The 25806-nt window shown below is 41.0% G+C and overlaps 1 protein-coding gene across 1 annotated transcript in view; it reads right to left on the bottom strand.

The window, feature by feature from the left end:
• Nucleotides 1-19167: 19167 nt before the first annotated feature.
• Nucleotides 19168-25806, bottom strand: part of prox1a (prospero homeobox 1a) — a 38367-nt gene continuing 31728 nt past the window's right edge. The window contains exon 6 of the mRNA XM_048227350.1: nucleotides 19168-24724. Within this exon, the coding sequence (XP_048083307.1) occupies nucleotides 24539-24724 (186 nt within the window). The 3' untranslated portion in view covers nucleotides 19168-24538. The remainder of the gene's footprint in view (nucleotides 24725-25806) is intronic.

Here is a 25806-nt window from a genome sequence, read left to right on the forward strand (position 1 = left end):
TTCATTATGGCTGCTTTAGCAACACACCTTAAAGGGAAACTTGGCAGGATTTCCCCCTCTGCTGGAGAAATTGCGCATTATGCTATTTTAAACTGTGGGAAAAGGTAACGATAAAGCACATGGATTTGTTTACAAGCTAGCGAACGGCTAGCATACGTTTGGCATAACTATGTGGATGTTACAAGGTAAGAAACACGATTTAAAACAAGTTTATTGTTTCTCACTTCTCTTTCCGGGACGGTAAGTCTCAATGTTGCAAGGTTGGTTTTCCGCCTGGGGACGCTAGGCGCAGCGGTGAAAGTCACCATTTTCACCGGAACAGGTCATTTAACCATCCAAATGATTTCTAAACGGGTTTATTACGTTGAAATAGTTGCCAAGTTCCCCTTTAAGCTACTGTGTAGTGGGTCCCATTTAGAAGTGGCTACTTCAGTCGCGCTTTCCTTGACTCATGGAGCTGCGTGAATTTTATTACAACTTTTCGCCACGATATGGCAGTTTTAAGTCCGCTTGATACTGTAAGGCATACGCCATTGGTTTCCAAAGGAGATTTTATTTGTGTCGCCAGCATAGCCTATTGACAATTTATGTTGTAAATAGGCCTACCTTATAAGCCTACCTGTAGCTTAGGGAAGCTAACAGCTTTCTATTAGGATCTAGTTTGTTAGTTACAGTTTTGTCATAATGCATTTTTGCATTTAGAATAGCCAGAGCGTGGATATCTCAATCGGAAAATTAAACAATATTGGGTGCCTATGGACTAGGCTGGGTGAACCCAGCCTGATCTGCCCGCTATTTATTTTTTGATTTCTTAAAAGATTGAGCTTGATCTGGTGAAAGCCAGACTAGCCATGGACCTCAGTTACACAATGCAAGGGAACATGAATCAGCCTATATTTGCACGAACAATAACGGACAACAGCTCTTCAACTTTGGCCCGTTAAAATGTGTATGAACAGTCTAGCGACGCATTTCATCAAGGCCCATTTAGACATGTCAGTTATTTGCACCACTGGTTAGATGTAAAACAGCATTTCGTTTCACACTACTGTTACTTAATTTGTGCATTAACAATAACGTTTCAGACTACTGTTTCTTAATTTGTGCATTGACAATAAAGTGTTACATGAACTAAAGATGACTAAAATCTTATGTAGAAGAAGAAACATTCACAAAAAATCCATCCATCCAAAAATGACCTTTGTTTTTGATAGCTGTTGAAAACGGCATGGAACTGACAGAGATGTTTTTGTTTATAAATAAATAAATAAATAACATTATGCTGATACCTTTTGCTTTTCCCAAATACAATGTAGCCTACAGGTGTAAGTGACCTTTAATCAATCCAGTTGCAATGGATGAACTGTGATGAACTGCCCTACTTGTGATTGTTTAGAGATTTTAAAGGTTTTATAACAATGCTACATCTTCTTTGGCTATTCTACAATCTATTCACCTTTTCAGCACCAGTAGGCTACTTTCTGTGCAGCCGCACACACACACTCAGGCATGCCAAACAAGCATGCACAAAAGTTTCAAGAGTGGGGGATGGACTAAAATATGGAGACAAATTGAAGTGTGATTTATTTTCGCGGAACGGATGTACAGGACTATGCGGTACATCTAGTTCAGCTTTGGTATGCTATACTGACTTGCCAATATAATGCTTACCTAACAAGCAAATTGGTACTAGAAAACAACTTACCTACAGGTTATATACTAACAGGTTTTTAAATGAAATTGTCAAATGAAAATAACTGATATCAAAAGCAAACGAGAATACTGCAAGCAGTTCAGAGTAATGCAGCTAGCTAAAGTTACATGACGATGCACTTAGCCCCCGCTATGCCATAATGTTGACGCTGATGAGAAAGCATATTACTGTCAAATAACATGATTTTATGACAACAAATTAAGATTAGCCATAACTAGAAGCGATGTAAAAACATATATTACCTCAGTTTATCCAGCTGTGTGGTTTCCAGTCGAGGTAAACTCCAACGAAGTGCAGGTGGCATCTAGCGGTCCATGTCAAAGTTTTTTTCACGACTCATCTTCAAGTATCCAAAACATTTCGCGCCATAAAACCCTTAACCAATCATATCAAATTGAAGCTTATGTTGTCAGCATTACTGGGAAGATTTCAGAAATAAAATCAGTCATTGACAGCTGAGATATTAGATGATTGGTCATCGTTAAAAATGTAACGAAATTAGAACGGTCGGGCTTGTAAGGGTTAAGACGTGTTTTCGGATTACAATAACAGCTTTTTTAGAATGTACAGTGTCTATATCTCCTACTTGCAGAATGATATGAAAGACGTAGGGCCCTATTTTCACGATGCAAAACCCTATTATCCCGACGCAAAGCGTATTCCTATTGTACACTTGAGTTTTTCACCATGCCCTTCTCTTTTATTACACGATGCGCTCAGGGGTGTGGCAATTAACAACCTTAGGTGTGGTCTTGGTGCATACGGTTTTGCGTGCAAGGAGATTCCTTCAAATACACCGCTGACTATCAAAATACAGATGCGCTGTTTGAAGTTGCGCTGCTTGCTGTTAAAGAAGCATAATTTTAGCAAAAATTACCTTAATTATGCAGGTTGAGAGTCGTTATGATGGTTCTACAACACTTTCTGGGTCGTTTGGTGGGTGCTTCATCTCCCCCTATCGCTTCTCCGTGGGAAAAGCAGATATGCAACTTTCTGTTCCCGGTCCAAGGAAATGTAGTTTGTAGTTTCGAAGAAGACTGCAAAACAGACACCGACTTGGCTTTGTTGCTGTTAAAATTGTAAGTAGCCCTCCCTTGGGTGTACTTCGTTTTTGTAATGCGGTTTGATAGTCTCTTGAACAATGTGTTTGCTCGAGCACTATTGTGAGCCCTGTATGTGTTTAGCTTGGTTTTTTGATGGCTAGCTTGCTAGCTAGTGGGGGTTTAACGTAGCAGTCACTTGCTACCGAAGCTGCAGGGGGAGCTGTGTTGTGAAAAATGTGAGCCCAAATCCTGCGAAAACCCAGAAACAGTGAAGGAATAATCAGACCTGCATAGTGCTTCTTTAAAGGAAATGACAGATGTAATTTTCATTGGTTTAAAGGATGTTACGCCCAAAACACACCCACGACTGATTAAGAAACATAAGAACCACCTTTTTGTGCCATGCACCGACATTTGATAACAAAACCACCCCCAATGTGGACTGGACAAATCCTGAAATTTGTTCAAGCTATTTGCCAGTGACCATGCGGTTTAGATCGCCAAAATATAGCCCGTAAATCAAAGGCACAAAACCCATTTTCCTTGACAGCGGTCTGTTATACATAGCAACGGTCTGTTATACAAAATGATCAGACCTCCGAACGTTGAGAAGGCCTATTCAAGTGAATGGAGCATTCTACAGCACTATGAAGAGCCATATAATAATGATGTAATATAATGTAGGTCAGTTGAAGGGCATGTGAGCAGTAGATGTTGCTTGACAGTAGATGTTTCTTGGCTGTGCTCAATGATGTAAGGCCGGTCCTGCTCCCCATGCTCTACCCACCTGTCCACATTCATGAAGCCCAGCCACCTTGGATCATTCTAATTATAGTTATTTATCTAATTATAATTATTTTTCATATATGTATTGTATTCTTGGTACGGTGCCAATTGAATGCTGTGGTTGGTCACCCAACGATGATGACATTTGAATGAATTATTTTAGGCTTACTATAATTAGAGGTGTTCCTATGATTTGTTAAGTGAAGCAATAAGGTGGTCAAGGCCCCATTCAGTTGGGAAATGGTAACTGGAGCCAGGGCCAGCTGGGACAACAACAACAACAACAACACTTGAGTCAAACAAGCAGCAACATATTTTCTCAATATCAGCATCCGTTGATGATATTTAATAACATTTAATAACAATGGCAGATGACCAAAGTGCTGGTTTCCTGTACATGGGTTGAGCCTAGTTCTACACTACAACATACATTGAAAATATAGTTGTACTTGGTATAACTAAAAACATTTGACTTACAGTATATAATGGGTCAAGGGCCCATTGAGCTGGGACATGGTAGCTGGAGCCAGAACTGGCTGTGACAACAACAACAACAAAAACAACAATAACAACATTGGGTCCAACAGGCAGCAACATTTGACATTGACTAATTTTCTCAATATCAACATCAGTGTCAATTTCTGCAATTTAAGGACATTTAATAACAGTGGCAAATGAACAAGGTGCAGTTTCCTGTATATGGATTGAGCCTAGTCCTACACTACAAGACAACTTCAATGAAGATCTCCATTGAAAATATAACTAATAACGGAATAACTAAAACCATTTACTTACAGTTTATGATGGGCATGTTTCTGCAAAGCATAGGAGGAGCATCTTGCTCCGTCATTTCCCGCCATATCTGCACAACCCAGCCTGTTAGAAAAGGTTTGAAAAAGGTTATCTGTGAGCATGAATAAGCAGTTTGTGGTCAATGCCATGCCCATAAAAGCTAAACTGTAGAGATGGTTATGGGATTTGGAAGACACTTTTGTTCAAAGCGACATAAAAATAAAAACAATACAATATTTAAAATGAACAGTGAACGTTTTTTAAATGTTGGTAAGACTACATTAAGGAGAATATCAATAATAAACATATTAATGCAATCAACAGCCTAATGACATTAAACAATGAAAATAAACAAATACTATAATATACAAACCATAACTCATAAGTAATACTTAATTAACTAAGTACATGCACTGATATGGAATTTTGGGGCCGATAACCATAACCAATATTTATCTGTTTGTTGTGGCCGATACGATAACTGATTATGTTATTCTTGGAAAAAGAAATTGAAAAGTGATAATAAGCAGCATTTAATTTTACATACCACCAATGACGCACAGAACTCATAGGCCGGTCCTTAATGGTACAGCAGCAAAATGTCATTAAAGTAGCAGTAGGCCTACGTATGGCTTCTTTAAGGTGAACGTGATGTCAGTCGGTGAGTGAGTGTCTGCGGCCAGCGAGATGGTGAACGGAGATAAATGAAAAAGCTAGAATAGGACTGCAACTCCTCGGACTATGTAGTCTCAATTGCAAAATCATGTTGGTTTATCCTTTACACATTGAGAAGATCAGACCTAATCTGACAAGATTCCACACAACTTCTTGTACAGGCCATGGTTATCTCTATTGTAATTCACTGTTAGCTGGCCTACCTGCTTTTGTAGTAAGATCGTTACAACTGAATCAGAATATTGCAACGTTCCTGGTCTTCAATCAGCCAAAGAGACACATGTAACTCTCCTAGTTACTCCCCACTGACTCCCTATAGTGGTCAGAATTAAATTTAAATCTCTTACTTTGGCAACTGACTGGATCTGCTCCCTGCTATCTTAATTCAATAATCAAGATATATATCCCCAACCCACTGCGGTCTTCTGATGAGTGTCTGTTTGTGTTGGCCAGCCATAATCGCTAGGTCAAATTCAAGACTCTTTTCCTCAGTGGTTCCTTGTTGGTGGAATGAGTTGGCCAGTGCTCTCCATTCCTGTGATAGTTTTGGGTCTTTCGAGAGGGGTCTAAAGGCATACTGTATCTGTTCAACTTGCACTTAATTTATTAAGCGTTTCTTATGCGTTATGGTTTGTATACTATGGTATTTATTTATTTGCATTAGGCTATTGATTGAATTGACATTGTTGTTTATTATTGCTACTCCTTAATGTAGTCTTACCTACTTTTTAAAACTTTGTATTGTTGTTATTTGTATGTCGCTTTGGACAAAAGCTAACCATTACCATAAATTATCAATATTATGTAGGCCTATAAGCCTTTATATATTAAGCAACTGTATTTTCATCTGATTCTCCAATACTTCAATATCAATATGCAACACTACCAACATTTTTGTTCAGTCTGTTCATTTCAAAGTTTGCATGGGGAATTTAATGTATTTTTTTTAAACAAACAAACAAAAAAACAACAACAATTTTTTTGTGCAATTAATTATTTAGGTTACAATTTTTAGCATCACCCACCATTAAGAAGTCAGAGGCTGTTTAAGTTCTGATTTCAGTGGACAATTTGGTTTTAATATTACCATAGCAATTACCAACACCACCCTATCGTATGAATACGCCTTTTATAATTATTGCTCATCTGAAATCTCTTCATGATCTGACAAAAAAGTTTTGTTTTTCGCTAGGTAATGCACAGTCCTATTGCATGGCATGCATGCCTCAAGATTTTCAGCGCTATTGCTACACCAGTACAGCCGTGGCCTACTGGTTAGCGCTTCGGACCTGTAACCGGAGGCACCTAACCCCTCTCACTGCTCCCCGCGCTGCTGTTGTAGCAGGCAGCTCACTGCGCCGGGATTAGTGTGTGCTTCACCTTACTGTGTGTTCACTGTGTGTTGAGTTTGTTTCACTAATTCACGGATTGGGATAAATGCAGAGACTAAATTTCCCTCACGGGATCAAAAGAGTATATATACTTATCTACTTATACTAAAATACGTAGCCTATAAAAGTAACTGAAACTGTAAACTGGATAGGTAGGATAATGGGGTATCAAGAGAACGCTTGCTTTTCATCATATCAGATCTTTTTAATTGCAATCAGATCCAGAATCAAGTTAAACCACATAGAAATGTATAAATTAATAGAAACAGGAATAGAAGGAAATCTAAGCTTGCCTTGCCCTGCACTGCTCTCTGCTGGTTACAATCGTCATGAGCATTTATTATGAGAGCCTCTGTGGAACCAACACCTCTATACTACCCCCTGGTGGATTTGTAGGGAATTTAAATATCAGCACAGACTTGCTGTGTTCTCTTTTCAGGTTTTTTTTTTATGGGCCCTCTAGACTGGTTATATGCTTCCTGCTGGGGGGCTTCCAAATGGGATTTTGATTTGTGAAACTAGCAAATTAATCTAAATAATGATCAAATCTGGTAATGGCATGTTTGGCTATGTGAGAGGTGGTGCAATATTGACCTAATGCAAATGACGTTGATAATTAAAAACTGGATTTAGTTTCATCCACTTCCCTGTTGAGTATTTGTGAACCCAGATATGACAACCAAAATACAGATGGAAAAGATTAGTGAAACATTTATGTCACACAGTGTTTAATAGATAAGATAATCAATGAAGGGTGCTCAGAAAGCAAATATCAACATCTTAGAAATATATTTATTAGAAAGACATCAAAATAGGAAGTCAGCATTTTACAAAATGTATACAGTATGTTCAAGCAGGGAGTGGGTTTTGCAAAGGATATAGCCACAGCTGTGGTTGGGCTAAAGGCTCTCGTGAATGGAATGATCGGCTCGGACAATTCAATGCAAAATGCAGAGTGATTATTGGCTTTAAAAAGTCAGAGTGTGGATGTCCTGAGATACCACTCATGTTGAGTCATGGAATGCCTCTCCTCAAACAGAAATTAACAAATAGTTTGACTGGACCTAACTGCTGGATATTTTCTATGTTTTGGGTTGGAATAACTTGGCAATGCATGATGCGATTTCACACAACAGAACCTTACACGACATCCGTAAAAACGATTGACTTGGGTCACAATATTGTCAGGTAACAATTTGAATTTGCTAATATTAATCAAAAGAGGTAAAATTAAAACATGAATGTGTGAAACATGCCAGCAATTGAAATGTTGTCTTTCTTTTGTGCTTCGTGATGTTACCATTAGTAAAGCCTGACCTGACTTTGGGACTGCTTAGGGCAGTGTTATGTTTTGCTGGATTAGGATTTAAAGACAAGATTGATACGGGGAGCTGGGGACCTGTCCTCCTTCTCCTCCACTCCCACCCCCACTCATCATAACAACAGCCACATTTTTATAATATTCCTCCACATAAATACTAAGACTTCACCCACATCTGCGTCTGTAGGCTTTGGCCAACCGATTTGCCCTACTTGCCCAACCTAATTCAATTTTTTCAATAGTTCTAATCTAAAGATTTAGCCCTAGTTTGTAAATCCATCAAGGCAAAGGAGCATTTGTGAATATTACTGTCATTTTCATTTTTCTTGTCTTGATTAACAACGACCCGTGGTCTTTGGGACCCCACCCCTCTGTCCCCCTCCCAGCGGTTTGGTATTCCTCTTAAGTAGAAGTCCGAAATCAGTTTATTCCCTTATTTTTCTCTCTACACGAGGACAGAGCGTATGGGAATATAATTATTTTTAATAAAAAGTAAGATGGATTAGATGGTACAGATTGTCATTTCGAATTAAAGAAAATGATAAGGAATGAAAAAAAAATGTATAAGTAGATTTAGTGCTCAAGGAGACTCGGTTATGATAAAATATTGCAATCTGTGCAGATGACAGAGCTGTCCTGTACCCTTAAATCTCTCCATGACAAACATGCACGGCTTAGTTGTGCCTTAAGCTCATTCACTTTGGATCTTCATGTGGGATGCTTTTGGCCAACTCTCTTGTTTTTTCTTTTTGTGTGTGTGTCTTCTACTTTTTTCTTACTCTTGTAACCTGCACTGAAGCTAGTATTCTTAGCATGTAGTTCTATAGTGAACTTCTGCTGATTGGTTTTAGTGTGTATTGAGAAGCACTAGACCTAGACCGACCTGCCTAAATAGTGGTTTTTGAAAGCAAATGTTGACTCAAAGACACCAACCATGCTTTAGGACTTGAGGACACGAAAGCGGCCATAAATGTCTTGCTGGGGAGCTTAAATTCAAACCATTCGCTTGTATATTTACCTGTATACTGGTCTTACACTGTGCAAGTAAAGAACCCATACTCCACTCCGAGGAGCATTTGTCTGTCTTGGATTAGTTTGAGAGGCATGGTTAATAAGTGGACCAGAGAGTGTGAAGTTTGATTAGTTTGAGAGGCATGGTTAATAAGTGGACCAGAGAGTGTGAAGTTTGATTAGTTTGAGAGGCATGGTTAATAAGTGGACCAGAGAGTGTGAAGTTTGATTAGTTTGAGAGGCATGGTTAATAAGTGGACCAGAGAGTGTGAAGTTTGTGGCGCATGGCACCCCAGTAATCTTTGCTTTCACTGTAGGCTTAGCTTTCAACTGTCAGTCTGATTACAACCAAACAGGTGCATTAGCCAGTGGTGAGGTGACTACTCTGTGCCCCCTCCCCCCTCCCCCTGTATCTACTCACAAATATGGGCATGTCTTTCAAGTTGGTTTATCTGAAAATCTGCAAAATGCCTTTATGTTATGCTATATTCTATCATTTAGTAATGTTTCAATAGATTGTATCTCTACAGTTGCCCTTCACAATACAGTGGATTAGCTGGCTCTGATGCAACCTCTGCTTACGTCTATTATCAACTACTCAGGCCAAATTCTAACACTGCAGTTGACGGTCTATTATTTAAAGGGAATGTGAGAAACTTCAGGTTTACGTGTTTTCTCTTTTTTTGTGTGTTAACATTCAAATGAATCTCTAAAGGAAGCTATAATGAACACAGCTTTTACATAAAATGTAGGAGGATTTTCTTCATTTTAACTTTACCTAGCATTTCACCGCACCCTGAAACATCACACTGTCGAGAGCTGATGAGAGCAATTTTGTTTAATTTCCCTGTCACAATTATTTTATTAATATGGATAAAATGGGACATCTGGACATTTAAATGCGTGCCATTATGTGCTCTAAGCAGATGCTCTTTTATGGCCGTTTACAGATGTTGCCGTGACCTGTTTCATATGGATGAGGGCACTTATGGCTTTACAAGATCAACATTAGAAATAAATAAATATTATAGAAAAGTATCTTTTATTTTCCTTAATCTGGTTACTTTCCTCTTGTTTTATCATACCGAATGGCACATTGTCATTCAATGTCAAAGATAATGCTGCTTCTGTAAACCACTACCCTTCAGTGATAGTTGCTCATTTTCTAACCTAGTAATGTTGCGGCCGAGTTGTAGTGGTGTTTTTAGTAATTGTGATATAGATATGGTACCATGGTGGATCTAATGCAGATCTGCTCCAGGGAGGTATAGAGCTGACAAATTGTACATGTTCTTGTGTGCTTATCTCCTGTTTGTCAAGTGTAAGTGGTGAGGAGAGAGAGGAGAAAGGGTCGGCGCGGCTTCTTTCAGGATTAAACACACGTGGGTAAAGGCCCACTCATCATGGGAGAAGGATTACATTTGCTGAACATCTTCATATTATTCCTGAGGTCTTACTGCATTTTGCTTATTGCTATTGCAGGGCACAATCTTTTCAATTCCTACTGGGCCTCTAAAGGCAATCTTTGTAATTCAAAGGCAAGTTATCTAATTTATTATGAAAGGAGAAAAAAAAAGAGTGAGTAGCATTCAAGTTTTTCCTCCTGCAAATTAAATTGAACTGTGTCCTGCTTTACTGAATATGCTTAAAAGATAGTTTGCATGATATGTGGGCCCAGTTGCAATATTGTACAGTGTTTGGTTAAAATGTATGGGCTTTACTGGGGTCCAATAAGCTTTCGTCATAATTATGAACATTCAGAAGGTATAACCTGTAAGCTCCACTGAAGTCAATAACTTAAAATTCGCCTCCCAATTCCAAGAGAAGCACTTTCGTGCTATCAGTGTAATTGTTTCTAAACCAGGGCCAAAGACCTTGAAGCATAATACTCCATCCATTTTAGAAATTCAACAGCAGAACCTCTAAATCACATCACCTCTGTCCCCGCAGCCTCGTCAGTATCTCAAGACTCGAAAGAGGCTTTCGAGAGCAAAATGCGGAGCGCGTCGTGGGAAGAGGCCGTCCTATTTTGATTAATGTGTCTGATCATCAACTCTGAAATCACTTTCGCTTGTTAAACCCATCACACAGTACCATACTCTAACAAGGCACATTTATTTTCTTCTCCAACAGACAGATTTGGTAATTCCCGCGGCTGACTCTAGAACAGCTCTGGCTGAAGTCTGGTGCTGGTACCGAGCCGGAGTTCTCCACTAGCCTGGGTGGGCTAATGCGCTCCATTCAGCGCAGGTTCTGAGACCTCACTGCGGGGGGAGAAGGAAGTCGTTTAGCGTAATTCCCTCTCTCGAAAAAGAGCTCTTTCTCTCACTCCTCTCTCTCTCTCTCTGTCTCTCCCTCCCTCTCTCCCTCTCTCTCCCTCTCCCTCTCTCCTTCCATCCATTATCACAATGCCAATTAACCTCTTCAACACCGGCGGAGTGCCGTGGGCGGATTCCTGGCAGCATCCTGCGCGTAAAAAGCTGCTCTCACCAGGCAATATGTGCTCTCTGCCTCCATTAAGGGTCTTGGGAGGAGGAACAGAGGCTACTAGATAAAGCAAATAAGTGTGTGGGGACGCCGCAATTTCCTTTGTCATACGCTACCATTGTCCTCCGCCGCCAAGTATTAACCAGATGTTAGCCTCCTGGTTTCATACACCTGAGAAATTACTTTAATGCACCTAAACAGCATGCAAGCAAAGTCTTACTGCTCTTTTTTTCACACAGAGGACAGAGGGGAAAAAAGATGCCTGCCCTCGCAACAAAGGGAATAAAAGGTGATATATATCATGTCTAAACTTTGATGTAGATTGACAGTTGTGGTGAGGCATGGAAGCAACTGGCATGTCCTTGTGGTGTTTCCGTGTCTGCGTGGCTTTGGCAAAGGAGAGGATCCTTCAGCTGACCTCTTTGATGTCCCTAGACACTCATTCTTCATAAGGGGAGCCGTGTGTCATTGTCTTATTTATGGTGTGTGTGTGTGTGTGTGTGAGTTTCTGACAAGCAAGATCTTACTGGCATCCCAAGTAGCATACTGTTCTGAAAAGGAGAGAGAGAGAGAGGGAGAGAGAAAGGACGTGTTTGCGTGCGTCTGCATGTGTCTTTGTATGTGTGTGAGAGAGAGAGGGATGAAGGGAAGAGAGAGAAAGAAAGAGAGAGAGAGATTCTCTGGTGAATTCTCTGTCTCCCTCAATAGCCATACTAAATTGGACTTGGTGAACGTAGCCCAGGCAACAACTGGTGCTTGGGGGTGGGGGGGTGACTAAACGGCATATGCAGTAACTTCTTCCATGGATGCTTCTGCCCTTTCATTTATTGTTGGCCGACAGCTGTTGAGTACCTGGCCTGATACGCATTGTCTATTCCGACAATCTTGGCAAGGGCAGCCGAGGAACGAGCCGTGGATTCCAGAACGAGTCCCTTCTCAAAGATAACACTTGTGTCATCTGACTCATGCCTCCATGATCTGCTTCTCCAAAGCGCACTTTGATCCGCCGGTTTCCACACTGCCCGTGCGTTCGCCCGTGTCTCCAAACCCCCTGTTTTTCTGCTTTTTTTTTCTGCTTGACGTAATTGTTCCCCCACTCGATTCTCGCTGATTTGAGTTGAAACGGGACAGATGGCTGCCATCGCCTACCTGTGGGGCTTGCCATGCTTTAGTTCGGTGTTGCAGCAGCGCTACATTAATTTGCTTGTTAAAGCAGGCAGGCAGGGTAGGCAGACAGGGTGGACATATAGTGGACTTTGAAAAGAAAAAAAAACCCAATACAACACAAACAAACAGACAGAACAATGTAAAGCTCATCTGCTCACACCCAACACCCTCCCACTACCCCCTTTTTCCAATCCCTCACCCCACCTCAACCTCTCCCTAACCCTCCCCAGACATTAGAGACAATAGCCGGGTGATATTGTCCTTCGCTACGCAGCGAGAAAGGGATGGTTATTTATAGTGAAGTACCGAGGAGGCGAGTTCTAGGAGCGGTATCCATTTCATGATAAATGAAATTCCTTGGCCCTGCTCGCAACAATGGCCTAGCAGTGCAGGAGTGGCTTAGAGAGCCCAGGCGAGGCGAGACCAGGCGGCGTAGCCCCACACAGCTGTCGGGGCCGTCATGCCTCTTGTCCTGTGGCTTACGCACCCAGCGTCTCGCTCCCTTCACACTTAATGTAGGGAATGGAGGCGGCGAGCCGTGGCTGTGCCCAGCGTCACTCAACAGGCTGCGAAGCTACAAACTCCCCCTGGTCAAGCGCTGGGTCCCTGTGTAAATCTGCTGTGAATTTGACTCTGGTAGTTGCGAAATAGTTGAACATCTGAAATGGGAAATTGTAGTTGTAGTTGCAGAGTCTGGACGTTAAAGTTTTGGGAAATGCAAGGAAAGTGCATGCCAAGACTTGCCTTGATGAATGGCATTAATTATTTCATCATTATCTCCTAGTGGTGCTGTGAATGATAAAGAATCTTCTCACATCACGAATGGAATGCTGTCATGATAAGTAATAGATACCGCTGTTGTTGTAAGCCTCATAAAACAGGAAGCTGCTGCCTTGGCCTCAAATTCCACTCTTTGGTTGTACATAGTGGAAGCAAATTCATCTCCAGATATAATACACTAAGAAGAAAGTAGGTCCGGCAGCCGTAATCCTTCCCACTGTAAGGTATTGTATGTAATATCCTGGAAGGTTAAAAAGAAATTAATCTTTTTAGCCCTGGAACTAAGAAGATTTCAGATATATTTGATTGAGGCATTGAAAATCCTGAAGGAGATTGTCAAAGTCACTGGCATGGCCTGAGTGGGCTCTGAGAGAGCCTGTAGGACATGGATTAGTATCTGCCATCTCATTCACTGGCACCCACGCCCTCTCCACCCCCCACCCTCTCAGTGTCTACCCAGGTAGGGTAGATTTCCCAATACCCTCCATCAATAACCATCAAAATACAATGCTTAAAGTTTCTCAGGCACAGAAATGTGTGTTTATGTTTCACGTGTGCTATGCATTGCTTTAAGACTTGAGAAATAGACAATTAGACTGAGTTGCTATAGCAATACTTGACCATTTGGTTGTATAATGTCAATTGGGGTCATTTTTGGGGTCAAGTTTCTCAAATCTCACTAAAATTGTCCATGTTCTTTGTTTCTTCATGGTTCATGCCTTGTATGCAGTCCCATTTTCGCTGGATACCAGGACAATCCTGAGGTAGATGTGTGCACTAAAGCCAAATATCTGGGCACAAGTGCCCATGTTTCACTTGTGATACGCCACCCTACCTGGGCAGCCGGGTAATAAGGGTCACTTACCCTCATAGCAGACTTAAGCTGAATATATCATAACTCTCTAATAACATTTTCCTACCAGAGTACTCTTCAACTGTTTAATCTTAAATATGTAAAGCCTCAATTTATTTGGAATTACAGAACAATGGTTGACATGTGAGCTCGGTAGATTATAAATCTCCTGCATTCTCTGGCTGATCCTCTTTGCTTCCAATTCTTTTCCGGGAAGATAAAACATTTTTTTTAAAAAGAGTCTGTTTGTGAACCCCAAGACTGTATTATTTTAAGGGAGCTGAAATTGATTTTTCTTGATGACAAAAATAAACCTCCTGAGGCCTTACCCTACCACTCTCTCCAAAAAGGGTGTGGACAAATCAGGACAAATCAATCAATCGGTGAAGTCACAGGGATTTCACTGTTGAGCACTGCAAGCAACCCCCATCCCCTCCCACCACCACCACCAGACACGCCACAGCTTGTCTTGTTCAATAGTCCTTGCTTGGATCTTGTTTTACACGAGGAGCCGTAACTTAATGCTAAAGATGGTAATTGAAAGGATTGTTGGATGGGCACTCTTTACATCTCCACTCCTCACTTGATCCTCTTGCCATTTGCTACTGGCATGTACTTGTCTCCTTCCCCTCAGAGGCCTACTCAAGGCTCTGAGAAGAATCTCCAAATGAGATTGGATTCCTGGAGCACCGCTCAAGTCATCGAGCACAGCAGTGGTCTGCTTCAGTGTTCTATAGTGTTGAGAGATCTGGTAATGAGAGCAAAATTAAAGTTGTATGAGTCTTGGATGAAAGTTGAAGCTGTCGCCAGTACCTTCTAAGAACATTCAGAAGTACTCTGAGAAAGCCTTGTCTATGACATTTCAAAAGCATTTCATGCATTACATCATATTGTTTCAGTGGGGTTTGCATGTCAAAACTCACTCCAAACCTCTTTCAGAGATTCACCCAGGGCGCAAACTGCATATTTAGTAATCATTTGTTTGTCCAGATTTGGGCTATTCTTCTTTTGTGCTATTGTGGATTTGTTCCTTGCCTGTGTTGAATACAGAGTAATACAAACTCTTGAGGAGTTTAAACTATGTTTTCATTGAGAGTATGTTTCAGTGAACAAGTCCCCAGGACAAAGGACTTGACTGTGAATCCAAGGCCTTTTGCCACTGAACAAACAGCACTTTGAACGTGAAACAAACATAGGCTGGACTGCTGCTCGCACGTTCCCTGCTATTTCCAACTTAGAGGCCAAGGGGCTGAAGGGGACAAAAAGGACTCCATACTGTGTGTGTTTAGCCTCTTCCTGGGCATGCACACACGCTCTTCACACAGTACACAGACATCAACATCAGAGCCCGGAGAGGAGAAACCACACAGAGACCAATGATTAAATATGAGTAGGTGCGATACAAGACAGCCCTACCGTGCTACTCTGCAAATGCAAATTTTAAAGGACTTGGAAGGGCTATAGAAGCGAGTTGAAAGGAAAGAGCTGGTGGCTATTTTCCCTGACTTTTTTCCTCCCCCCTCTCTCTATCTCTATCTCTCTTTCTCTCTCTCTCTCTCTCTCTCTATCTATCTCTACCTCTCACACACACACAAATTCTGTGCGTCTCTCTAAGGTCTGTTGACAAACTGAAAACCCTTGTGGACTTGAAAGCCTCCGTTGGCCGTTTTTAATGATCTTAGGCTGCAGTTAATTAATTAATTACAAGCTGGTGGTTTGCTAGCCTCCCAGCCCAATCTTACGGCAACCCTCAAACACCCCCATCTACCCACCCACCCCACACACCTCACACCTCACCCTAACACAAACACACACACACACACACACAAACACACGTCGATTGCCCATTGTGGTTAAAGTTGGGACTTGCAATGTGCCCGGAACAAGACTCACATTACAACCACTAGGTGTCACTAAGTCATTTAATACACAGTAGCTTTTGTTTCTATCAGTTGGGCAGCTATTTAAAACCATGAGGTGACTATGATAAACAACAAAACTCCCTCAGCCACTGGGTGTACTTTGCACTAACCAAACTCAGCTGTCTTTTGTATTCTGTATTTCTATTATTTATAGTCCCAGTAGTTAAATGTATTACACTATGAAGAGACTGGAAGTAATGCCCCATACATTTTAAGCTATACATTTGAATACAAAATCTATATTTTTTGTCTTATATATTTGACTGTGATGTCAAGTATAAGTCTTATTGAAAAAAAACTAAACATTCTTAGGAATGCCTCTGAGGTACTCTGCAAAAACTGTTTATATGCAAACCAGCCTTCTCTCCTAACCCTAAGCTCTATCAGTCTTTGCCAAATTAAAAATCTAACATCATGTTTCTGGTGTCTGTGCAAGCATACCGACTAACATCTGGTGTCAAATTGGTCTGAAGTTCAGGGAGAACACACTTGGAAATTCCTCAGCATGTGTGAGGCGACAGCAGTGTGTGTGTGTGTGTGTGTGTGTGTGTGTGTGTGTGTGTGTGTGTGTGTGTGTGTGTGAGTGTGTGTGTGTCCTCCCAGGGACCTTTTTAACTCCACCATTTGCTCAGAGCCACACTTCAGCGGCGTAGCGGCCATGTTGCTGATTCTCCCCCTGGTTGCCATTCTGCAGGCAGTGTCATTTGGTGTAATAGGGCTTTGTGCATGATCAACTTCGGGGCTTCTCAGTGGCAGGAGGATGGCACTGGCAATGGAGGAGAAAAATGAAATAAAAAAGAGAAAGGTAGCAGAGCTGTTCTACTTGTGGTCATGCTTTTCCCCAGTTCTCTCTCTCTCTCCCTCCCCTTCTATTTCCTTCATCTCTATCTCTTTACCTCTTTTCATCATGCCTGTCTCTCTTCCTTCTCGGTCCTTTACCCTGCCATTGCCTCTCTGGCTGTCTCTCTTTTTCTTTCTTTCTCGTTCTCTCTCTCTCGTTTTCTCTCTCCTCTGTGCCTGAGTTCGTAGCGCCTCTCTACACTTGGCTACTCATGGCAGGACAATTGGTACTTGAGCAAGGCAATATCATCCCACCAGCACCCCCCCCCCCCTCCCCTCCCCCCCTCCCCAGTTGAGGCAGAACAGGGGCCCATAAAAGTAGCAGAAAGATGTATTAAAGGTAGTAAATATACACATCTAGTCAGTGAGCTGTGAAAGTTGTGAATTGGTTTTTAAAGCTTTGTTAAGACCAGAAAGCACAGATGTTAAAAACAGGTTCAGCTGCAGGGACAGATGGTATTTGATTATGAAGCAGACTGCTGGTGTAATGCAAAGATGCTGCTTCAGCCCAACCGCAAGGAGCTGTCTGTCCAGGGCTGTGGGATTCAGGTGGCACCAGGAGTGTGTTTCTCCCCCCACACACACCCCTTTCCCTTCTTCTCCTCCTCTCCTTCCTTCTTTTTAAAGACCCAGCTAGCGATAGAAGGCTGCTCAGCATGCATGGGTGGTGCTGAACACACAAGCAAATTACCTAAAACTAAAAGAGAGAGAGAGAGAAAAAACATCTTTGCTTTTTAGTCATGCAGAGCTCTTTGGTTTGCTTTTTCCCCCTCGATATTGAAAGTGAGGTGTGTGTGTGTGTGTGTGTGTTTCCTTCTTTTTTGCCTTTAAATGTGCAGGCTATGTGTTCATTGCCCTCTGCCTCCGCAGTGATTATGTCTGTTTCAAACAGATGCACCAGCATCTGCAGTCGTCTCCACTGCCAGAAGAAATGATGGGGGTCATTGTCTTCTCACACAAAGACAAGGTCACGCATGGCACAGTTATTTTCATTTTTTAAAGCGCAATTAAGACTGAACTCTTTGATCTGACACAGGAATTCTGAGGGAGATTTCAGGGCTGCTCTGCAGGGGTAGTGTGTGTGATAGCGCTAATATAAAATGCCACCCCTCTGGTTAAACCACATCAACATGTGAGGAAGATAAACAGGCTAAATAGAAATAGAAATGCTAAAGTATCTCAAGTAGTAAATAATTCAGTTAGCTTTATTCCTTCTGTTTTTCTGTGCATGTCCAGACACCATGTCTTTATTCATTTCCTTCTTCCTCAGAGTAAATATGTTAAAAAGGTGTTTTTCTTTAAACTAGAGCAAACAAAGCAATACTATCTCTTTGGGGGAGGGTGGGGTGGTGTGTGGGTGGATGGGGGTGGCAGGAGAGAGAGAGAGAGAGAGTGAGAGAGAGAAAGAGAGAGAAAGGGAGAGGGTAAGAGAGAGAGGATGGAGATGATGATGGTTTAAAAAAAAAATTCAACAATGACCGAGCCAACACAAACACAGCTGTTTTATTGTTGTGCTGTTAAGATGTGGTTTCTGAAAAGCCGGCCGGCGATGAAATCAAACAGAAGGGGGTTGGTTGGGGGGACGTTTGGAAGGGTTGTAGGTGGACACGGGTGGGGGTGGGGGGGTTTGCCCCCGTCATTACAGGGCCGAGTGACCTCACCTCCTGTTCGGCAACACTATCACTGCTGCTGCTGCTGCTGCACTACTGTAGTCGCCGCTGCCGCTGAGCGAGTGCCTGCCCGCCGCGCTAAAGTGGCTCTTTGTATCAGACTATAAATTACAGTGCCGCCTGGCCAATCCCACCGCGGCCCCACCGTCACAAAGGCCCCTCACTGCTCCTCAGCCTGCCCTATCCTAATGCCCGCCCCCCCACACACACACACCCTGCTCACCTTTTCATATCTGAGGCCTTTCTTTGTGAATCTGACCAAATAATAAGGGTGCGTGTGTGTGTTTATTTATTCATGAGTGCGTGAATGTGGAAGGATCAGTGTTTGTGTGTGTGTGAATATAAATATGTTTTAAAACCCTTTTTATGCCATGTCGAAGGCACTAACAATGTCACTGACAAACTGTCACATAAGTATATGATGATTTGTGTGCTGCCAAGCTTTGCAGGCTTCTGTCAATTCCACTGGCTTATTGTGAAGAGGTATAGAGGGCTGTTCCAACACTCCATAACACATTCATATTTAAATCAGTAAATAGCCTAATTAGGTGTAGGTGTGTTTGTGTGTGTGTGTGTGTGTGTGTGTGTGTGTGTGTGTGTGTGTTTCTGTGACTGTCTCTGTGTCTGAATGTATGAGAATACCATGTTTGAATGTGAGCGAGACCAACTGTTTAAAATAGTGTAGTTTTGTAACAGATTTCTGAGGACCAACAGATTGGACTTTGTTTTTATTTTGCACAAGCTTGCATATGTACTGCACATACATTCAGTTCATAGAAGATGGAAGGCACACCAGGCAATTCAACTACTGTATTGTGTAGGTGGTACAAAGCAAAGGTAAAGATTTGATTGAAGAACTTGAAAAAAGACAAAAAAAAGGCAAACACACAAAAGAAACTATTTTTTTTTACCTTCCAAACAAAACAGAAGAAAACTTTTTTTTTTTACATACTCCTTTTTTTCCACAGATGTCAAGTTTCCTCTTGAACAGCAGGTCATGGTATTCCATTGGCTACTCGCATTTCCAGTGCTTTGTTTTTTTCTCTCCTCTACTGAGTAGAGCATCGTAGTGTTTGATTCTACCAAATAATATTACAGTATGTCCTTGAAAGAACAAAATTGTACATCTTCACCAAATAAATTAGGATAAATTAAACCAATAAATTATGAAAATTCTGCAAGACGAATTGACAACAAAAATCCACAATGCAACTTGTTACCTATGTATGTGTACAGGTCAAATAATTCATGTATTTTTTAATTCTTCTTATATATGCATCAAAGATACTGTGTCATGAAACGTCAGCTGGAATTACTTTTACTAGAATCAAACAATTCTTTTAATACAAAAAAAGCGTAACAATGCTATTTACATCATATTGCTAATGGGAGAAGAAAGGCAGTAGTTTTTCACTCTTGGGTTCTATTTACACACATCCCAACCAGGGTGAATTAAGTTTAAAAACGCTCTAAGGGACACAGGACCCTGTAGGAATATAGCTCAAACATTTACAAAGAGTGGAAAAATTGAGAAACACGTATCCATATACATGTAATCACCCTTCCCCCCACCCCATCCCTTAAACCTGCCCTCAAAAGAAAGAACGGAAAAAAATAATGTACACATTTTCCCCCATACCAGTATTTTCTAGCTGTCCCTTTGTTATGGAACATATCAGTCACTTCTGCTGGAGTTTGCCAAAACAGTCAAAGAGATAATAACCTGATCACTGTTACACCTCTTCAACAAAACAGACACTCCTCCAGCTGGGTGTACACTTGTTCACAGGTTGAAAGCTTAAACCCATGGGAGTTTACTTTGTGACAATGTGACTACAATGTAATTCTTCCATCTAAACAGAATAGCAATTCCACCCTGGAAATGGTAAATATCAGTGAGCTGAAAGTAGTTCAATCCTGACTGTGTCACAGTGAAATGTTTACATCAAAATCATTTGCTTGAAATTAGCATCTATAGTTTAGTGTGGATATCTTTTGTGGAAGCCTCCATAAAAGTATGGGTGCAGTACACAGGGTAACACTTCAATCAAAAAATAATAACATACAACACAGAAATATTCAAGATTATTCAAGAAAGTTGGCCTCCCCCTCTCAAATCAAAGAAGAAACATCACAAGGGGATGTATGGAATGAAGAGCTCAGCTCCAGCTGCGCCTTTCAATGTAAAACTAAAACACATGAGATGCCCTGGACTCACACACAGCACACCAATCCAACCCACAACCCAAACTGGAACAAAGCAAACAGACACAATATTTCCTCCCAGAAATACAAAGTCACAGGGGGCCAGAGAGTGGTTGCAGGACCTTCAAATCACAAGCAGTGATGAAGTGTGAAGTTGGACTTTTTAAAAGAATACAATCTTGACACCTCTGGTGCTCCACCATCTCTGTTTGGTTAAAGGACAGATTTGAATCAGGCAATTGCTACTGAGCTCTTCAGGAAAAATGGCTGAATTGCCAAGTTGAATTCTAACCTTCTATGTCCTAATACTCTCAAGAAGAGACTAGAGGAATGGTGACAACATAGTTCTATTCAACATCACATACTTATATTCTGTTGATTCAACACAATGCAATTTCAAATCAAATCTAAACTGTACAACAGTGAGAGATACCAAATAAAGGGTATAAAATATGTCATCTATGAAAGGGATGAGTTGTTTTTCTCTTACATAGATTGTATACAGATACACTGCAGTATTTCTCTTTCTCTCTCTCTCTCTCACACACACACACACACACACACACACACACACATACATACAGTACAAACACACAATATTGCTTCTGTGCTACCTTTCATAATATGTGAAAATTATCCTGTATTAAATATCAGATCCTACTGCAAATTTCAACCTTGAGAGTTCAAGGAAAATTTCAGCACACAAAAATTTGTTCTAAAAATGCCTTTTGTGTTTTTAAAAGACCTAATTCTCCACCACTGTGATACTGAATGACATGAACAAAAGTAAAAAATAAAAACCTCACAGTTAATGCATAGCTGTCACCATTTGGAAATGCAATGACACTCTGATGTTGCAGTTGCAATGTAGTTCCAATGAAGAGAATGAAGCCTTTTTGTCAAAGAGGACAGCACTTAATGAAGAGCTGAGATCACTGGGAGTGTATGCTGAAATGATCTGACTTAATTTTGTGCTATCTCCTTAAAACAATTTGCTGGTGTTTATGATTCGAGGCACAGACAGCTTGTTAGATATCTCCCCTTCAAACACACACACACACACACACACACACACACACACACACACACACACATTAAATGATCATTTGAGGCAGCTCAAACTGACACTACAGACTGAGTATTTGAGTATTGAGTATTAGAGTATTATTTGAGTGGTTTCCACACTTAGTCTGGTGCAAAGTTATGAATGACATGACTGCTTTTAAAACATAGTGGATTTTCTTAGCTCTTTCCACTGCCCAGTGTTTCCAAACTAATCCTCTGTGCCGATTTCAATATCTAAAATGGATGCTGCTTTGACCATCTCTAGGTCAACAGTGTCACTGAGCATTACAATAAAAGGAAGTGACTAAAACGTACTAACACAGGTACAGTTTTCTGATTACATATTTGCGCAAGAGGTATAATCAGTTTTAATACAAGTGTTCAAGCTCATGACGATTATTTAGAAGTGTTTCCCGTATATTGTTGAAAGCTAGCATCACAAAAGCAGTTGACTGTCAACAACAATAAGGGGTGGGAGGGCTGTTAAGTTGAGAAGACCTGTGCCTGTCTGTTTCTTTTTCTTTCTCTAACGTGTGGTCTAACATCACTTCTCTTTTTTTAATACAATGCATAGTGAAAACGTTGGCACTTTGTTCCTACCATTGTCTGCATTGTCCAGTGCCTGCAGATCCTGCCAGTGCTTGGAGCATAATGACGGGACCTCACCCTGCTTTGTGCCCATTAATCTACAAGTCAGCAGGTTTTTTAAGGCATTGTGCTGACAATAATTGCAGGTCCTGCATTTCAATTCATCAGCTGTATTTTACAAATGCAAACAGCACTGCTACTTTAGACAGCGTGTGTGGGTGTGTGTGTGCGCACGTGTGTTTGTGTGTGTGTGTGTGTGTGTGAGAGAGAGCAAGTGAGGGAGGGGGGATGTGAAAGAGAGAGATCACATGTCCAGTCCTTGCCCTCCAAAAAAGCCAACCTTACTTCTGTAAGCGAGACAAATTAGGGAAGAAAAAACTGTTTGCCACGACATTTAGACAAGTCACTGTTGAAGCTTCTACATTTAAAAAAGACAAATGTGAGGGAAATATACAGAGATGAAAACATAAGGACTGAATTCTGCTGTCTTCAAAATGACATTGTGAGGACTGAACTATGGCCATCTGTGTTCAAGTACTCAATCTCCTCATGTAGAAATGTGTTACCTTCTCTCTCTCTCTAACACACACACACACACACCCTTCTTTGCCATTTGTTTTGTTGCTTTGTTTTAAATTCAAATTGTTTCAGCAGTAATAAACGGTACACTTTCATAGCTTATTATAAAAGAAAAATGAAATCTTTATATTATGAAGAGTATGAATACAAAACAGTAAAGAAAAAGAAATCACTGTGAAAGAACAATCACAAAAGGGCTCTAGACCTCAAATAAAATTTGCGCTAAATAATTAAAGGAATAATAATGATAATAATAATAATAATAATAATAATAATAATAATAATAATAATAATAATAATATTTTAGTCGAGGAGATGACACATTTTTTCTTCAGTTAAAAGGTGTCTATACCACCATTCAGACCAATAAAACAGAATTCAGTCCATTAATAGAGGTGTTTCCCTACCAGCAGGTGGGAAGAGCGACAACAACAACAAACCCCTTGTTTTGGGGGATCGAGGGCCCTCATTGGACTTGTGAGTGTGTGTGTGTGTGTGTGTGTGTGTGTGTGTGTGTGTGTGTGTGTGTGTGTGTGTGTGTGTGTGTGTGTGTGTGTGTGTATATATGTGTGTGTGTGCTTGTGTGAGCACGCGTACGGCTGACTGCGACAGTGTGCTTTTAGAATGGGCAAGAATGGTCTCTCTCTGTGGGAAAGCATCCATCTTTTTTTGTGCAAAAGCCGGCCTGGCCCAGTGTGAAATGGCCATGTTGCTTGGTTACAGGAGAGGCTGCGCTGTCAAGGAGGCTGCCGCTGAGCGGGGCCTGCCTCCCCTGGTGCCTACGCTATCAAAGTGGACACAATACACAAAAACACTGGACCCGTGCCAACGGCGAGAAAGAAAAGGCCAAATGGAGAAAGCGGTTATCACAGTCCCTTCAAAAACATGTCAGATATATGTTTTGCTTTGATTTTTTTTGTTTGTTTGGTTTTTGTTTGGTGGTAGAAAATTTATACCCCTCTATTTTTTTGTGCAAAGAATAATTTATTATTATTATTTTTTAAAATGTAGCATTGCCATGAGAAACAGGAGAACCACGTGTCAATTTGTAGCAAGCATTGATAACATCAATAGGAATAATTATATTAATCATAAATAATAATTACATCTATACAAGCTACAAATGTAAAGTTGTATTTCTGCAATAAAACCCTCACACACACACACACACACACACATCACACATCCCACAGGTGAAACCAAAGCCTTTTGGGGTGGCCGTTCAGGCCTTAGGGTCTCTAGTAAGGCTGAAAGTTTTCGGGAAAGTTTTTAGTTTCAGTTCTATGAGTCACCAGAGTGTGGAATAATAATGCCCAGAAACTTAAAGAGCATCGCATGAAACATGAGAGGGAAAGGAATCAAGTAGAAACAGTCAAAAAAATATAACAACCAGAGTTTTCCTTCCAAAGAAGAAGAATAAGAAGCACAGAGGAAGAAAGAAAGAAAGAAAAAAATATGTACATGAAAATATGTATATGAACAGCTAAATCGTCCAAAAGGGTAGCCAGTGTGAAGGAGGGGGGAGGGGCAAAATAGTGATGCTACTTCGTACTTCATAACAACAAGAGGTGTTGGAGGGCGTTAGCCGTTGGTATTATGTGGTGTGGTGTGAGGGAGCAGGAGGGGAAATGTGATTTTTTTTTGTGTCATTACTCGTGTAGAAGCTCCTGTAGACAGTTGGGCGATTTGAAAATCTCCGGGACCTCACTGTCCAGCTTGCAGATGACCTTGTATATGGCCTTCTTCCAGGAAGGATCAACGTCTTTGCCTGCCACAATGGCATTGAAAAACTCACGTAACGTGATCTGTGCCACTTCCAGGAACCGCTCCGGAACCTGCTGATACACAAGGAGACAATGACATTAATAAACGGATTGGATTGCAATCCCAAGTCTCTGATTAACAAAAACCAAGGCTGCAGCAAAGCTCCTGTAAGACAAAGGGACCAGACACTCTCTCTCTTTCTCTCTCTCCCCCCTTTCTCTCTTTCTCTCACTCTCAGAGCCCTCAGCTTCCCACAGGTCTGTAACAACCTGCCAATCAGATCTGAAGTTGATAGAAGCACAATGACATCAACGTATATTATATAGACAGTAGGCTAGTCAAAAATAAAAGTAAACAAACTAAAATAAATGTAGAAAATTAAAAACAGAAAATGAAATCTTTGACATACTGCCAATATTTTCGGGATGTTAGGTTACACACAATCACATACACTCTCATAAACAAACAATTGACAATTTCAACGTTTTAACGGAATTTGAGAATCCCATTGCAATCACTGTGCGAATCAGCATGTTACGTGGTTAAACATTAGCCAACAAGTTCCCAATTCTTGAACGGCTTCCTTACAAGCCACACAATCAAACATCTTGACTTCTCTTTTCTTGACACCTCAGTGTTGATCTTTCTCATGAAATCACTCTTCCTTTCTCCTCCTCTGTGTTTTCACAGGACAGGGCTTGTACGTCACATCACATGTCACGTCAGGCAGCAGAAGATGCTGCTGCAGATCTAGAACACATATGGGTGACCAAATCTATCCCACGGCCAGCAACTCTTATTGTCTCCTCCTCTGAGTCAAGGTGAGTCACTTCCTCTACTGAACAATGTGCCAGTAAAGGGAGAACAACACAACACTTAAGCCTACTGTGGACTGCACTGGTCAAGTTTATGATAGTGAAGTAAATGGATAGATAGATAGATAGATAGATAGCATGGATAGATAGATAGATAAATAGACAGATATATAGCATGGATAGATAGTATAGGAATAGTCATATGGTATAGCATAAGTATAGTATAGTAATGGTCAGTGAAGTGTACAACTATTAAACCATGTAAATGGGAGGAGTAAGACTAATTTAACCCCAGTAAGGAATGGACAGCTGAACTCAGGCCCATTGCTCTGCCCAGT

This window comes from Alosa alosa, chromosome 19, assembly GCF_017589495.1.
Source record: "Alosa alosa isolate M-15738 ecotype Scorff River chromosome 19, AALO_Geno_1.1, whole genome shotgun sequence".
NCBI classification, from domain to species: domain Eukaryota; kingdom Metazoa; phylum Chordata; class Actinopteri; order Clupeiformes; family Clupeidae; genus Alosa; species Alosa alosa.